Source organism: Rattus norvegicus, chromosome 13 (assembly GCF_036323735.1).
Source record: "Rattus norvegicus strain BN/NHsdMcwi chromosome 13, GRCr8, whole genome shotgun sequence".
In the NCBI taxonomy this organism is placed as follows: domain Eukaryota; kingdom Metazoa; phylum Chordata; class Mammalia; order Rodentia; family Muridae; genus Rattus; species Rattus norvegicus.
The window spans coordinates 47,291,917-47,307,949 of record NC_086031.1 but is presented as its reverse complement, the minus strand read 5'-3'; the positions used below and the strand labels follow the sequence as shown (position 1 = coordinate 47,307,949).

The window sequence follows — 16,033 nt, the reverse complement described above, 5'->3', positions numbered from 1 at the left end:
CATGTGTTAGGATCACAGGCGTGTGCCCTGACCAACTTCATTTGGCTTCTTTTTTTTTTTTTTAAAGATTTTATTTATTTTATATAAGTGAGTACCCTGTCACTCTCCTCAGACACACTGGGAGAGGGAATCAGATCCCATTACAGATGGTTGTGAGCCACCATGTGGTTGCTGGGATTTGAACTCAGGACCTCTGGAAGAGCAGTCAGTGCTCTTAACCACTGAGCCATCTCTCCAGCCCCTTCATTTGGCTTCTTGAGCCCAACCCTCACAGTAAAATTTCAGACAGAGAAGGTCTCAGAGTCCTTCACACTCAGCAAATCTCTGCTAAGAAGTCAAAGGGTAAAGACCACTGAGGTGGTCTTTCTGGTCCCCCACCAACCACCCACACGCGTTCGCACCCTAAATCAGCCACAGAGCACTCAGTAATAATTGATAAAACAGGAGAGCTGGAGAGATGGCTCAGAGGTTAAGAGCACTGACTGCTCTTCCAGAGACCCTGAGTTCAATTCCCAGCAACCACATGGTGGCTCACAACCATCTGTAATGGGATCTGATGCTCTCTTCAGGTGTGGCTGAAGACAGTGACAGTGTACTCATATAAGTTAATAAATCTTTAAAAAAAAACTTAGGATATTTTTTTTCTTTTATGTTCCTACCATCGATGTCAGAGACAAATCAAGAAAGGCACCATCTGACATTGCCATTATGCAACCTTAATTTGTGACAACCACCCCTGGCTCCAGGCTGAAGATGCCCTCTCTACTTCAAGCTCTGAATACTTGTTTTGGACAGAAGTTGAGAGGCACAGTTGAGGTGGTGACAGAGAAGAGCTGTCACAGGTATTGTGCCTAGTCCCTCTTTCTTGTCTGTAGCCTGTGGAACCTGAGGACAGGGCAAGGAAAGGCTGACACGGATGCAGAGAGGGACACATACACACCACAGATACAAACCACTCATTTTATTTCCAGCATTGGTTTATACAAACTTGCAAGGTACAAACGCAGAGCTCAGTGGGGCTCTTCAGTACCTAATCTAGTAAGATTGCGGCTGAAGGGTGGGAGCAAGTTCTCACCTGCTTCAGCCAGGCGCTCCCTCTCCAGGGAAGGGTGGTCGGCTAGACAGATGCTCAGGGGATGCTACCTCGGTGTGATCCCAACAGAGAGGCTGTTCATCTAACCTTAACTCTTTGTCTAAGGTCACTTCCATACTAAATAAAGACACTGAGATCATAGATTTCCTTGTATGGTTTATTGTCTAACACTAGCAAACCAAATTGGCCCCAAATATGTGCATAAATAGATATGTATATATTTATATATATTTATATATAGTATTTTTCCTTAAAGAGCTGCCAGGAGGAGGGTGCCTGAGGGGGAAGGAAGGGGTTCCATCTTGCAGTAGTAGCCTTGCCCCAAGAACATGCCTTTCACAAAAGCAGGAGAGCACGCTTGCGGCTTGCAAGCTTGCTTCCTCAGAAAAATCTTTAAAGTGACGGTAACAGTATCTGATCGCAGCCTTTTGGCTTTCGGTGGGAGGAGGTAATGCGTTCATTGGGAAGGCCCTGTGTGGGTAGCCAGAACTTTCCCCTGAAGGGGTGCTTAACCCTAGGCCTATGTCTGGGGTCCTGTTCATTCACAGCAAGAGGCTCCAGTCTGGGAAGAGGGCCAACAAATGCCAGAGTTGGAGGTCAGGCTTCAAAAGCTGGCCAGAAGTGATGTAAAATTCCCAAACACATTGTTTCAGACCTGGGGAGAGGTCTCTCTATCCTTCCCAACCTCCTTGTTCACATCACCTGTCAGAAAGCATGTTTGGCAATCTAAGCTGGCACAGGCAGAACTCCAGCCCACAGCCTGTCAGAGCACTGAGGGCTTCTACTTGGGAAAGACTTAAACTTCGACTGCGGGGGCCCTCCCCCGCCAGGAACCAGGCTTCACGTCTGGATGCCAGACCGATGTGCCATAACTCCTAGAAAATAAGTCTTAGAGGGAAATAGGTGTGACATAGAGTGGGCTCAGGAGAAAGTGTGAGAGGCCTGGGAAGCTCACAGTATTCACCAAAGAACACAGGGGGTCCCGAGCCTCTCTCTCTGGGTTTCGCCTTGTGTCTTGGGTCTGTCAGGGAGCAGACTGACACCATTCAAGATGGCTGCCAGCAACCTGTTGGCCTTTTCTCACAGAGGGATGATGGGAGGTGGTCCAGGGGCCCGTGTGAGGACTGTACATCTGCAGTTGTAAACATTTCCTTTAGATGCTTGACATGCTGCCCTCAATGCTTGACATCCCTTGGGCTGCTTTCTAAAGTTGACAGTGAAGTCAAATTCTTAGACCAGGACTTTCGAGGGAAATGTTTTTCTCCTGCAGAACACCATCCAGGCGAACCTGGGGACCAGCCCTTTCCAATGACTGGGTAATGGGAAGGAAGCCACTGGGGGAGGGAAGGGCATAGACTCTGGGACCGGGGATAGCCACCCGAGTCCCCTCGCATATCATCAGTCCCTTTCAGACATTGCACATTTTGAAAATAGATCTGCTTTTTAAACAAAAGCATAGAATAAGGTCTGCCTTAAAATAAATCTTTCCTCTCCCCTTCTTTGGATCAAAAAGGCAAGGATTGTGGCTTCAACATGCTAAGAATGACGTGGACAGAAACTGGTCGGGGCGGGAGCTGAGGAAAGGGTTGACATCCAGACAAATATATATTACATGGGTATCTATGACATGATCACTTCCATAAAACATATATTAAGGCATGTAAAGCAACATAAAGAACCAGCTTTATGAAATGCGGGGGAGAGCGGTAGGAGAGGCAAAGACATTTCTTGGTATTTCACGTGTATTTCTAAAAATACCATTATTTTTTTTAAAAAGGAGAGACAAAGGCAGGGAAAGCCCTAAAAATCTGGTTTCTTTTGGAAGAGGGGATGGGGAGAGAAGGTAACTTGGGAGCTGATCCCCTACCAGCCTTTAAGGAAGAAAGGGTAGATTTGGGGTTTGTGAATTATGCAGATATAGGAAGTCATAAAGGAGCACTTCCCAGAGGCCTGACAGAGCTGAAGACAGGTGGAATCCTCCTGTTCCAGAGTCCCCCGGAAGCAAGACAATATCCTAAGCACCTAGAACAGTACCTGATCCACAAAAAGTGCTTGACTAGCATTTGTTGAGTGAATGGTCATCTTTACTTGCATATGAACCAGTAACTGCCAGACCATGACGGAGTGACGATGAACAGATGGGAGATGACACAGTTTTTTTCCCTGGGGCCACCGATGTTCAGGCTGAAGTCTCTGGGCAGCGAATCTGGCAGAGCAGGCCTGGGGGCTTGGTGCCTGAAGCTAGCCTTCCTTTGCTGCTCTCTGGCTGCATTCACGTACGGTAGGTGGGCTAGAGGAAGACTGTGCTCTGTTACGGTCTCTCCCTGTCCTGTCCTCCCTGGGTAGGTGGGTGTAAGAAAGCCTCTGCTCTAGATGCCTGAGATGAGAAGGAAAGACCTAGAACTTGGCCTCACAGTAAAATCCTCATTCCCTCCTCCTAGAGCAATTCTCAGTCAGCCCCACAGTACTTTCCAGGTTTAAACTGGCTAGGTAAGGCCCCAAGGTTGACAAGACTTTATATAAGACAGTCTCCTCTCTGCCCACGAGCCTCAGAGAGAGACGGCAAGCCTTGACACAGATAGGACCACCTCACAGGCTACCTCACGCTAGCACTCCCTTACCTCATACCAAGCACCTCAGCTGGGGCTGACGTGTGCCTGGCACGAGTCCCCCTGGGGCCTCCTGTACCTGAGGAAGACGTGAAGGTACAGAGGTGACAGGCCCTCTGCTTGGCACTAACCAAAGGCTCTACACTATGGAAGCCATTCCTATTCTCCTTTCCCTTTTCCCTCCTTCTTTACATTCCTGTTGCTTGTGAAAAGCATCTGGCCTTCTCTCCCTTCGCTCTCTAAGCCTCTTCCCTCTTTCCATCTTGCTCCTGTTTCCAACTTGCCCTCAGACACCGTGCAGACCTGCTGTCGTCTCGCTGTAACACACCTGACCCCTCCGGGAGCCCAGGAGCCTCTCCTTATAACTCATCATCTTCTTTGGCTCAAGCAGGGTGGCCAGCCTCCAGTGAACTCTGGGAAACCCACCAGCAGAGCCGTGCCAAAGCCTCGGGCATCGCTGAGGCAGCTGGGACTGAACGGGAGTGGGGTGATGGCAAGAGCTGGCCTCTCGCTGTGTTGTATGGGTTCCAAGGGATGGATGGAGAGTCTGTCTTGTCTTCACTTCTAGACCCCACCCATAGCTGAGCACATGCTCCCCATCAGCACACAGAGTCCATCGGGGGATGGTGCAGGAGGGCCACACAATGCCATCCAGAACTGCACTTGAGCTCCCTGCGACTGGAGCCTCAGAGAGGACGCCATCCTGGCCTTGCCATCCCAGGTCTTGCCTTAGAACCATGCCGAGATAGTGCAGGCTTCAGGGCAAGAGCAGCAGATGTGAACTTGAAGGCATCCATGTTCCTTTATGAGGCAGCCCCCGGTCCCCAGCCTGGCTCTCTGAGGCATTCCCATGGTGGGTGCGAGGGCGGGAGGCCAGGATGAGAAGCCAGAGCCCTAGGTGTGCAGTGGATGCTATCAGAAGGTGGCTCTGTGTAGCTTCACAGCATTGGCCTCAGCCAGGGCTTGCACTAGAAAAAAGAAAAGCTGGTGAGAAGAGGACCCAAGGGTGGCAAGCTCCAGCCAGCTTCTCTAGCGAATAAGGCACTTTGTTACAAAGAGCTGGGGGGGCCATCCCTTCCCTAACCTGGAAAGAGCAGAAAGGAGGGGAAGAATCAGGGTGTCCCCACCCTCCCCATTCCAGACACAAGGCTCTGTGCTGCTGTGGGAGGGAAGAGCGAGGCTATGGCACTTTAGTGCTGCTCTCGGTTACGTGAACGTCTGGAAGCGGGGCCTTCTTAGGGTTCTGTGGCAGGACTGCTGCGGATCTCAGGAGAATGAAGCTCATTAGCAGACTGGGAGTACAGGGTGACAGGTACAGAGGTAGGTGGCCAGGGAACTACCTTCCCGAGCAACAGACGGGTGTGGGATTAGCACCATTCTCTTCTGCTTGCAAAGAAGCAGAGCCATTGGCTTCGCCATGTCTAAGAAGCAGCGTCAACAGTCACCTGCAGCCGGTAACTGCTCGGAGACATTGCTGGCTCAAGCGGACAAATGGAAGGGGGACACTGAGCACAGGGCACCAGGACGGGGAGAAGCGATGAGAGGGGCGTCATGACTCAATGGGCTGAGGGAAGGGGCCCCCTCCCTGGGGTGCATGAAATACAGTAGAAAAGTGCTTACGTCAGAGCTCAGACCCGCATGGTATGGCTGCTGTCGGCGCCCCGTGGGCGGTCAGACGATAGGGGGTTGACTGGTGGAGTCGGGGAAGCAGGGGAGGTGGGAGGGCTTGGGGTGGCACATTGCACTGGAAACAGAAATGAACAGGGGAGTGAATAGGAGACAAAGGGGTGCTAGGGGAGGAGACTGGGCGCCCAAAAGCAAGCGAGTCAGCTCCCCGGGCGGGGAGCAAGGCAGGGAGGCAAGCAGAGAGAGTGAAGAGGTGGGCTGGGGAGCTTGTTCAAGCAGAGGCAAAGCTGTCCTTAATGCCCAGGGTGCAGCGGAAGATAGAGAGGTCCCCGAGGAGACCCGGCCACACCCAGGCTCCGCTAAGAAGCGGGGTGATGGTGCTCGAGGCTGAACCCCATTCTGGGATAAAGACTCCCTCCTCATCTGCACTGGGAGATTCACAGTCTACTCTGTGCAGGCAGAATGAAGGGGGTCCAGTCACTCCACACCGTCTATGGCAGCTTCGCCCATGATAATGATCAATAGGCCAATGAAATCACACCAGTCCTCAGCGTCAGGCCGCCACTTAACAGAGGTAGGACAGCCACCAGGATAATCCTTTTCAGAGAACAGTTTCCCGACTAGCATAAAGTCAGCTCTGTCCTGGTGACCATGGGCTCAGAAGGGCCCCTCCCACGCCCCGCCATGATCACGTGAGACCCTGTTCTGACTGATCCGGCAGAGGACCTGTAGGCCACTCCTGGAAAGTCATTTTGAACTTCAGAGCGGTGACCTTTGGACTGATATGATTTTATTTATCATCATTATTTCATGTGAAGAACAGCGAAGGGGAAAGACAGTAACAGGAGAGTCTTCTAGGAGGACACCAGACTCTTGCACATCCTAAGTATAGCCAAGGCAGAAGGATGGCAGAGAGAGCGTCCTCACTCGGGCTAGGAGAAGAACCAGACCTCGGCTGGGAGTCACACCGCACTTCCAAGATGAGGCCTTAAACTTCCAACTCCTTGCTTCCTACCCTGTCATGGGGGTCATCACCCTCTCTGAGCTCTGTGCAACACAGGGCCTGTGTAGCTCCTGCTGTTGCTACGGGCATATCCCCAGTGTGTGCATAGCCTGGGTTGCTCCAGTGGTCGTGAGCCCCAGGTCTGTCTCCTTCACACAATACCCCTTGTGCCCGGGATCTGACAGCAGCACATGGTTGCACTCATCTGACACAACTCAAATATGCTTTCAAGCCTCAACGCTTCGATGTGATCCAACATATCTGTCACCTCATAGGCAAAAACACTCACAAAAGCTTCCCAACACATTCATGTGCACACTGCTGAAGGGGTGTTACTCACAGGTCATGTTCAGATTCTGAACTAGTCAAAACCCCGTACGAGAAAGAAAAGAGGCTCCCTGGGAAGCCAAAATGTTCTAACGTCTACCTAGGAATGACAGAGTTCTGCGATCTGGTCACCTGTTATTCACGGTTCTCATAGGTGTTGACCTGTTGGTGTTGTGAGCCCCAGATTGGAAATAGAAAGCCAGGGCTAGAGAAAGGAGAGAAGGGAGCACTGAAAGGCCCCACATAGCTCTAAGAAGACACAAATGAAGAGAGCCCCTTTATGAAAACCAAAGGTGACATGTGAGCAGGGAAGGGACCACACTTGGATCCAGAGAGAGTCACACAGAGGGACTGCAGCTCCTGGTCTCAAGCCTTCAACACAAGCCGGGAGCACAGAGATGTTGACAGTATTAACGGAGGAAGGAAAAGATAGTTATGTGACTATCATCTCTTTAAGGAAACAAACATGTGAAAAATGTGTTGACTGTACGCACTAAAGTGTGTTGGGTTCAGGCGTGCAGCAAGTCCATGTCACTATAAAGCGTGCACATCTGAGCACGTGAGTAGCCACACACATTTATGAGTGCATCCACCTCCCGCCTTGTGCACAGACATGTTTAAAAGTTCTACAGAGTACACACTGTGCACAGCTTTCGGGATAGAACTCAGCATTCCTGACACACGAAAAGCCAGTCACACATAAATATGCATATTCACAGATGTTACCTTCACCCACATACTGCACACACACACACACACACACACCCTTACATTTGCCCTCAAACATTCCTTTCACCCACATGCAGATCATCCAAATACACACAGATACACATCTGCAGACATTACCAGATCCATCACATCTGTGCCAGGTACACAGACTCAGAAACGCCGCATCGTCTCATACGGTACGGACGGAATCGGCACATTGCAGCTTGCTAGACTTACAGACAGAGCACTCCTCACTGATTAGGTTGTCTATGACACACACACCCATGCCAAGCCTGCTGCTCTTGGGACCTATGCCCAGCCGCTCTCCCTCCCAGTGTCCTAGGTCTGAACCTACACTCACACTGCTAGTCCACGCCCATGTGCCCGGGACTAGCGCTTGCTCTAGGGCCTCCGGGCTATGGGCCAAGGATAGCGGGACAGTGGGCTAGGTCTGAGGTCTGGCCCTCCCGTAGCCATTTTTTGAATTGTTGGAGGTTTTGGCAAAAGCACAATGACCGTTGGCTTTCGGCACACAGACCCTGAAATGGAAGCCCACAGCGTTGTCAGGGGAAATCTGCAAGGCCCCAGAGGGTTGTTTCCATGAAACCTGGAATGCTGGGTAACAATGCAGACAGCAGATTCACGGCAGGACAGGGCAGGGGTTAGTTTTTAAGCACAGTATGTGCTACCCTCTTGAAACAGGAAGTACCTTTTGCCCAAAGCATGTGAAATTTGACTCAGGTTCTATTTAGGTTCAAGTTCCTTTTGCAATTGAAGCAGGGAGAGGTCACGGGCACATCCCTGTCTGCAGCTAAACTGGTTCTGCTGCCTCAGCTACAGGAAAGGAGATAGATGGTCCCTCACAGCTCTCAGCACCCATCTGTGTAGAGCCTGGCACCAAGCACCTGCACCCTCCAGCGCCTCCCCGGCCCTCCATCCTCAAGCTCATTATTCCCTAACCGACAGCAGGTTCTCCCTCGAGGGCCAACTGATATCTTCTTTGTCGTGACGGACAGCCCTCGGGTTGTAACGTACATATATCAAGTTAGAAACAGTACCGAGGGGATCTCCTTTCCACTTCCGCTCTTACCGGTTCAAGCGCCCAGCACAGCAGCACCGCCATTGTTCCAGCGCTAAACACTGGGCACTTGTGAGGGGCTGCAGTCTGCTGCTTCCCAACCCTACTGATGGTAGGTGCTCTGAATTTTACCCGTGCGGAAATGGAAGTTTGAGCGCCATCTTAATCCCATCCTTTATCTGCTTTGCTCCTGCCTCGTCACGACTACCGTAACTGTGGCCTGTAACCTTGTCTCTCTCACTTCTACTTCAAGCCTCGGCCGACTCCCCATCATTCCTCCTAACTGTGACCACCAAAGTTCACACTCTGCGGGCATGGTGGTGTGCACCGATAATCTTAGCCCTCAGAAGCCTAACGAGGAAGATCTAGGGTTCCGGGCCAGGCTGGGTTACGTAGCCAGACCCTGTCTCAAAAACGAAACAAAATAAAATGGTCCTACTATGTGTGGGTGAGCTCACCACGGCCTTCCCTTCCCCTCCCATTCATCTGGACTCCCCTTCATTGAAAGCCCAGTCACATTCCCCTCCTCCAGGATGCTACCCTAGCCTGTGGCAGGCAATCCAGCGACTTCACCACTTATCTAATTGGGACTTTTGTGTCAGTGTGAAGTCACTTCCTCTTCCTAGCAGGTTTCTTCTTAGGAAAGTTAAGTTGGATCGGCAGCCACAATGGAGATGGAATGGCTCTCAAGTCCTTGCCTGCCTTGTCTTTTTTTTTTTTTTTTTTAATCATCTTTCCGTTCTTCTGTTTGCAATGTAGCAAGGAAGAAAAGCAGAAGGAAGCCTAAACACCTAGCCCTCTCCCCCGTGGTAAGCGTGCTATGTTTCCAAAGGAAGCACCCTTGCCCTCTCTTCCCTGTCACTTTCCAGGGGCAGATGGCCTTGCATCCCCAGTAGCCTCTGACCAGGCCTCTATAAAATGGCTGTGAGCATCATGAGGAAGCTGGCCGCTCTGGCCCCTTCATACTGAACCTAGTACAAACCCAGTGCTTAGTGAATGCTCCTGACCCTGAGAACAGTCTCCTTGGCCTGGCATCTCTCCGGAGCCTGCCCCCCTGGCAGGCCTGCAATTCCTCCCCTGGTCAGCTGGTGTCCCTGGCGGAGCGAGGCCCAGCCCCTCTCACCAGACAGCATGCGGCCCCTGCGGGAGGCCTCGGTCGCCAGGGCACAGGAGATTTCAATCCGCTTCTCCTGCTCCTGCAGCTGGCTCTCTGAGTCCTGGGGCACGTCCACAGAGTCCCCCTCGCCGATGGGCACCACGTTCTGCATACTGAAGAGGCACAGACACACAGACATGGAGGGAGGGACAGCATGGTCCAGTTGACTTGGGGTGGCCTGCGCTGAGGTTGGTGGGGAGGGCCAGGGACCTTTGCGTGTGCAGCCTCTGGTGCCCAGCAAGGCTGTCCCTACGAGTGAGGGAGACCCTGGCAAGACTGTTGGGACCCCTACCCTCAATGTTCTCAAATGAATTGTCAACGGTTCAAGTGAATATGTGGGGCAGCCTTGAAGGGGAGGAGGGTGAACAGAGGCACCCTCTGGTTTGTGCACAAGCCCAGCAGGTCTTTCTAGGGCCCAGAGCAGCATCCTCATTTCTGTCAGATGTCTGGGTACAAGTCTGCTGCCTCTGGCCTCTGCCTCCATTTTCTCTACTCTGGGGAGGCAAGGTGCCTCCAAGACATCTAGTGCCCAAGGAACCTGGGTACAGGGAGGGCAGTGGAGCGGCTGGCTCTCCTAGGCCTATCACCTGGACTTAGCAATGAGCGTCTTGATTCTCTCCACCTTCTTCTGCTTCTCCTTCAATTCCTCCGGGCTCAAGGGAGCGACCGGTTCCAGGTCAATGTACCGTTCAGGGATGAGGACTTTGTCTGGAGTGGATAGCTGTGGAGAACATAAAGTCACCAACCACATCTCCCACTCCACACCCCTGCCCCCCACATCCCCCATGTCCTCCCCACCACATCCCCCCATGTCCTCCCCACCACATCCCCCCCATGTCCTCCCCACCACATCCCCCCATATCCTCCCCACCACATCCCCCCATGTCCTCCCCACCACATCCCCCCATGTCCTCCCCACCACATCCCCCCATGTCCTCCCCACCACATCCCCCCCATGTCCTCCCCACCACATCCCATGTCCTCCCCACCACATCCCCCCCATGTCCTCCCCACCACATCCCCCCAGGTCCATCATCCCCCCTCGGCCCATCCCAGACCCTCTCACCTCCTTATTGATGTCCACATCGTAGTGCTGCGGCTCCAGCTCCATTTTGCGAAGCCTTGCGATCTCCTCCCGAGGAGTCTCATATGCCTGACCACCAGGCTCCTCGGCCCTCAGGGCTGCCTCCAGGTTGGAGATGTCCACCTCGTGAATGCTGCGGTGGCGGCGCACCTGGGGGACAGCACCATTATGACCAAATCACTTCTACCCATGTCTCCCACCGGGCAGTCCTTACTATTCCTGTATCCTTGCCCCTGACCAGCATCCTTGATCAGGCTCCCACGGGCCCACACTGCAGAGCCACCCTCTTTTCCTTCTGCTTCCCGACTCCTGCCTACAGCAAGGCCCAGAGGCAGGATCTCATCAATCTCCTGTCAGTGCTCACAGCCTGCACTGCACACGTGGGCAGTGGAAGCCATGGGTCCCATATTGGTTTCTGATAGTTCCCTGCTATGGAAGATCTGACCTATCGACTTGAGCAAAACCATATGAAGGTAGGATTTGCATCATGTTTCTTCTCTATTTCTGAAACCTGCTGTAAATAAAAGTTAAACAGGTACCTTGGCCCCACCCACCTCTGTTGTTCCAGTGGGGTGGCCCAGAAAGCTCCTGGCTCCTTTTGACTCTGTTTCCCTAGCTATAAAATGGTGGTACATTTCAAATCATCACTATCACTGATGGGGTTAAATGAAGGGGTATGGATGATTCTGTGAAGGGCACTGCTCGGGGAGCTACCACGGCTGTCTTCAGGGTACCCAGGCCAATGCCCAACATACAGAAGGCACTCAGAATCACATGAAAGTGAGGACTCTTTCCACATGGTGGGTTTTGCGCTATTCTCTACCTAGTCAATTTTTTTGCTTTTAATAGTGTGTGTGTGTGTGTGTGTGTGTGTGTGTGTGTGTGTGTGTAGTATCTGTATGCAGGTGCCTGCTGAGGCCAGAAGAGGGTGCTGGCTCTCCTGCAGCTAGAATTACAGGCAGTCCTGAACCATCAAGTGCTCTTACTACCAAATGGCTTTTTGAATACTTCATTTCAGCCAACAGATCCATCATGCATTTGGAATTACCGTCCTCGAGCATAAAGAGGGCGCATAGGCTGAAGCACGCCTAGAGGTGGGGTACCCCAGGAGCCCTGCTAGGTCACCCTCTATCTGCTCTCTCTTCAAGCTCCCTGACCCAGGCTGGCCATGGGCTGAGGGCAGCTGTGTGGACAGAGCGCAGGACCCAGGCCTCTGGGCAGCTGGGAAGACATTACCACTTTGTAGGTAGGCCGGGTGCTGGGCTCAGGGGCTGGGCTGGCTGGCAGCTGTAGGCTCCTCCGCTTTTCCTTCATGGAGCCACTCTGGTGCCGTCTCATCCGGTCCATCTGCTCCTCGACACTCATCTTCACCTTGCCCTCTCCGGAGAACACGGCGCTCTTGGGGCGCTCTTGCTGTAGTGGAGAAACAAGGTTCTGCCGGATGCTCCCCAGCCCATCAGATTTCCCATCTCTCCATGTGCTTGAAATATGCCTTCTGTGGGTAGCCTGCCCCTAGAGGGCTGAACAATAGTTCCAGAAAGATATGTCGAATTTATTCTGACCCCCAGGGCCTGAAAATATGATTTTATTTGGAAGCATGACATCATCCCGAATCAGGTCAGGGCTGACTTAGAACCAGTAGCAGCGGTCCTCGTAAAAGGCAGAAGATGACAACATAGCACAGAAAGGGGGTCATGTGACAGTGGGGGCTGGGACTGGAACGATTCATCTACATGCAAGCAAGCGCCAAGTGTGGTTAGCTGGATCCACACATAGGAGGGAGGCTGGGGCAGAGCCTTCCTCAGCACCGTCAGCGGGGACCAACCCTGCCGGCACTTTCCTTTGGGACTCCATATACATGAAGAACAGATTTCTGTTGTTCTAAGCTGCATAGCACATGATAATTTGCTTCAGGAGCCTTGGGAAGCCTGTAAAGACCGGGATACTAGGAAATGTTGTGTTAAGAAATACATAGTGGAGGGGTTGGGGATTTAGCTCAGTGGTAGAGCACTTGCCTAGCAAGCACAAGGCCCTGGATTCGGTCCCCAGCTCTGAAAAGAAGAATAAAAAAAAAAAAAGAAATACATAGTGGAAGAGACTTTGGAATCAAGAAGTGGGTAGAGGCTGGGAGAATTTCGAGTTGCAAAATGGTGGAAAAAATCTTAGATTTCACTGGTAGAAATGGGAACTTCAGAAATGACTTGGTGACAGAGGAGGTAAAGAGGAGCCAGGAGCAGTGGCCAGGCCTTTAATCCCGCACCCGGCACCCAGAGACGGGAGGATCTCGGTGAGTTCTAGCCTACCATGGTATGCACAGCAAATTCAGGCAAGCAAGGGCGAGATCGTGAGTCCCTGTCAAAACCATTAAAATAAATAAATAAACAGCAGAAGAGAAGGTTTCTGTTATCTCAGAGCAAACATATCAGCAGCACAATGCTGGCAGAGCTGCTAGAAAGATGGCTCAGGGGAAAGCAAGCTGCATGAAGGCTTCAGTTTGAGCCTCCGGACTTACATACAATCCCAGTGAGACGGAAGGCAGACAGGAGAATCTGGAGCTTGGAGACTGGCTAGCCTGGGCTACTCAACACCAAACAAGAAATTCTGTCTCAAACAAAATGGAAGGCAAGGGCCAATACCTGAATCCTCTGACTTCTACATGTGTACTATATAGTATGTGTGTTGTGTGTTTGTACTTACACACACACACACACACACACACACACACACACACACACACACAGCCCCCCACATCACATATCCCCAACACACACAGACCTCACATACATACACACATCACACACATATATTCTCTGTTTCTCTCTCTCACACACACCTATCTCTGTCTGTCTGTCTGTCTGTCTGTCTGTCTGTCTGTCTGTCTAGCTAGCCTGGCAGAAAAATGGATGTTAAGAGCACTTCAGCAAAGTTACAGAAGGAAACAAGGGGCATGTTATTTGATAACAGACTCTTTTCCATCAAATGGCATCAACTTGGCTAAACGTGCTTGGTTGTGGGGGCGGTAAGTAGTCAGCCTGGATATTTAGCTGGAAAAATTTTCCAAGAAGAATGTTGAAAAACGTGACCAAAAAGAAATCGGCAACCCACTGTTGGAGGAGAACGCCCTTTAAGAGGACCAGGGACATCTTGCTGAAAAGACCAATCAAGCATTTCAGGAGCCAGAAATGGAGATGGGCCACCCAAGCAGGCTCCACAGATACCCATAACGCATGGCACGGGTCCCCTTAAGCAGTCACATGCGCTTGGGAGAATGCTGTCAGAACAAGCTCTGCCATTTTACAGATAAAATGAAGATGTGGGGGGAGAAAAAGCTATCAGATTTCTGGGGGGCGGGGGTTGATATAGGCAAAAAATGGCTAATAGAGCTTCCTAGCTACAAATGTCAGCTGCTACCCCTTCAAGAAAAAGGCAGGCTGACCCAGGGAGGAAGCCTTAGCTACAGACCTCGAGGCTAGAGAGACAGGTCTGGCAGCAATGGCTGGTGGAGCCTTCACCCACCTATAGACAGGACAGTGAGCCCCAAACGGCCATAGAGCCTGGGACTGTAGCTTAGATGTATAGCACTTGGCCAGTGTGCACAAGGCTCTGAGTTTGATTTGCAGCATTGAGGGGAAAACTTGCTTGAGACTGGAGATCCCTTTATTCCTTCTAATTTCTCCTTTGGGGACAAGAAGGGCTATCTTGGAGCCAGGGAGATAGGTTAGTGGGTGAAAGAGCTTGCTGTGCAAGACCAACGACCCAAGTTCGATTCCCAGAACCCACATAAAGAGCTGGATGCAGGGACACCAACCTGTAATCCCAGCACTGCTACCCTGAGTCGGGAGGCAGAGACAGAGCGAGCACCTGGGAGTTCAGTTAGCCTGGAGTGTACAGTACAGCAACGGAAACAAGAGAGACCCTGTCTAACAAGGAAGGGAAGAACTGATCCCTCCACACATGTATACTGGCATCCACACATGTATACTGGCATCCACACATGTGTTATGAACAAATAAGTAACTTTTAAAAAAGAAAGATTATCTCACGTCATTGTAATTCTAGAAGCAGATTAACTCGTTTTCAGGTTCCACGTGTCAAGAGCAATAATGCCCCATCATGAACACTACCTAGAGTCCCTGCAGACCATGCAAGAGATGATTCAAGAGATGATGGGTCTCTCCACTTACATTCTTTGTGTGGGGGTCAAGGCATGCCACGCACACATTTGTGTGAGGACACACTCACTTGGGCATGCCTAAGTGGAGGCTAGAGATTGACTCCAAGTGCCTTCCTCTGCAGCTCCTACTTACTTCTTGAGACACTCTCTCACTGAACCTGCCGCTCACTGTTTCGCTAGACTGGCTGGCAGTGAATCTCTTAGATCTGTTTGTCTTCACACGCTCAATGGTGGGGTTCCAAGAAAATGCCTTCATGCATGGCCTTTACTGGGGGATCTGAACTCAGGTCCTCAGGCTTCTGCAGCGAGAGCTTTACCTGCTGAGCCGTCTCCCTGATCCTGTATGTCTTTGTTTCTTAAAGCAGGATCTCATCCTGTAATCGAGGCTGGACTTGAACTCACTGTGTCGCCTCAGCCTCCCCAGTCCTAGGGTTCTAGGCATGAGCTACCAGATCTGGCTGGAGATGTGGGACTTGAGAGAAAGTCTGAGCTAATAAAAGTTAGATGAGATTTTAGAATTAAGGTTAATTATGTCATGAGTTGAGATTTTGGGATCTTGGAATAGAATGAGAACTTTTTAGGTAGAATGGCATGAATCTGTTGAATACCCCAAAAGGTATGTCTAAACCATAGCTCCCCTGCCTAATACTCTGCCCCCTTTTTGGAAAAAGGTTTCTACAGTTGTTATTAAGGTCATCATGAGTTTAAGGATCCAAAATCCAAAGAGGGGTGTCAGTACAAGAAAAGGAGGGGACATATACAGAAAAGGTGATGTGGCCCGATGGGTACTAAGGTGTGCCGGGAACCACTGCTCACAGGACAGTTGTGGGAAAGAATCTCTCAGACTCTCAAAGGAGCCAACATGAGTGACACCTTGACTTTGGACTTCTGGCTGGGGGAGTATAAAGTTCTGTTGTTTTAAGCCACTAATATGTGTGGCAATGTGTTAATTCCCCAGAGCTCTAGGGAACTAACACTGTGTACTTCACTCTGACCTCTGTTCACTCAGCTCCATCCGGCCAACAGCATGCTATGACAATGGTAAACACTCTCATGTATTTACAATGCTCATCTTCCTTGACCCTTGGCATGTCCACGAAGGACCGTTCTCCCTCCCACGTGCTCTACCTTCCTCCCTAGTTCCGGGTCATAACCTTTGGGCACAAACCCTCAGG

General features: G+C 51.2%; 1 protein-coding gene across 36 annotated transcripts in view; it reads right to left on the bottom strand.

Annotated features, from left to right (window-relative positions):
* Window positions 1-946: 946 nt before the first annotated feature.
* The window catches only part of Plekha6 (pleckstrin homology domain containing A6), a 140,105-nt gene continuing 125,018 nt past the window's right edge, over window positions 947-16,033 (bottom strand). For 23 of the 36 annotated variants that reach the window (XM_039091292.2, XM_039091296.2, XM_039091307.2 and 20 more), the window contains 4 exons: window positions 11,921-12,097; window positions 10,667-10,834; window positions 10,188-10,321; window positions 5,466-9,713 (listed from right to left, as the gene is read on the bottom strand). In XM_039091292.2, the coding sequence (XP_038947220.2) occupies window positions 9,434-9,713; window positions 10,188-10,321; window positions 10,667-10,834; window positions 11,921-12,097 (759 nt within the window). In that variant the 3' untranslated portion in view covers window positions 5,466-9,433. The other 13 variants (XM_039091295.2, XM_063272453.1, XM_063272444.1 and 10 more) reach the window with 5 other exon arrangements.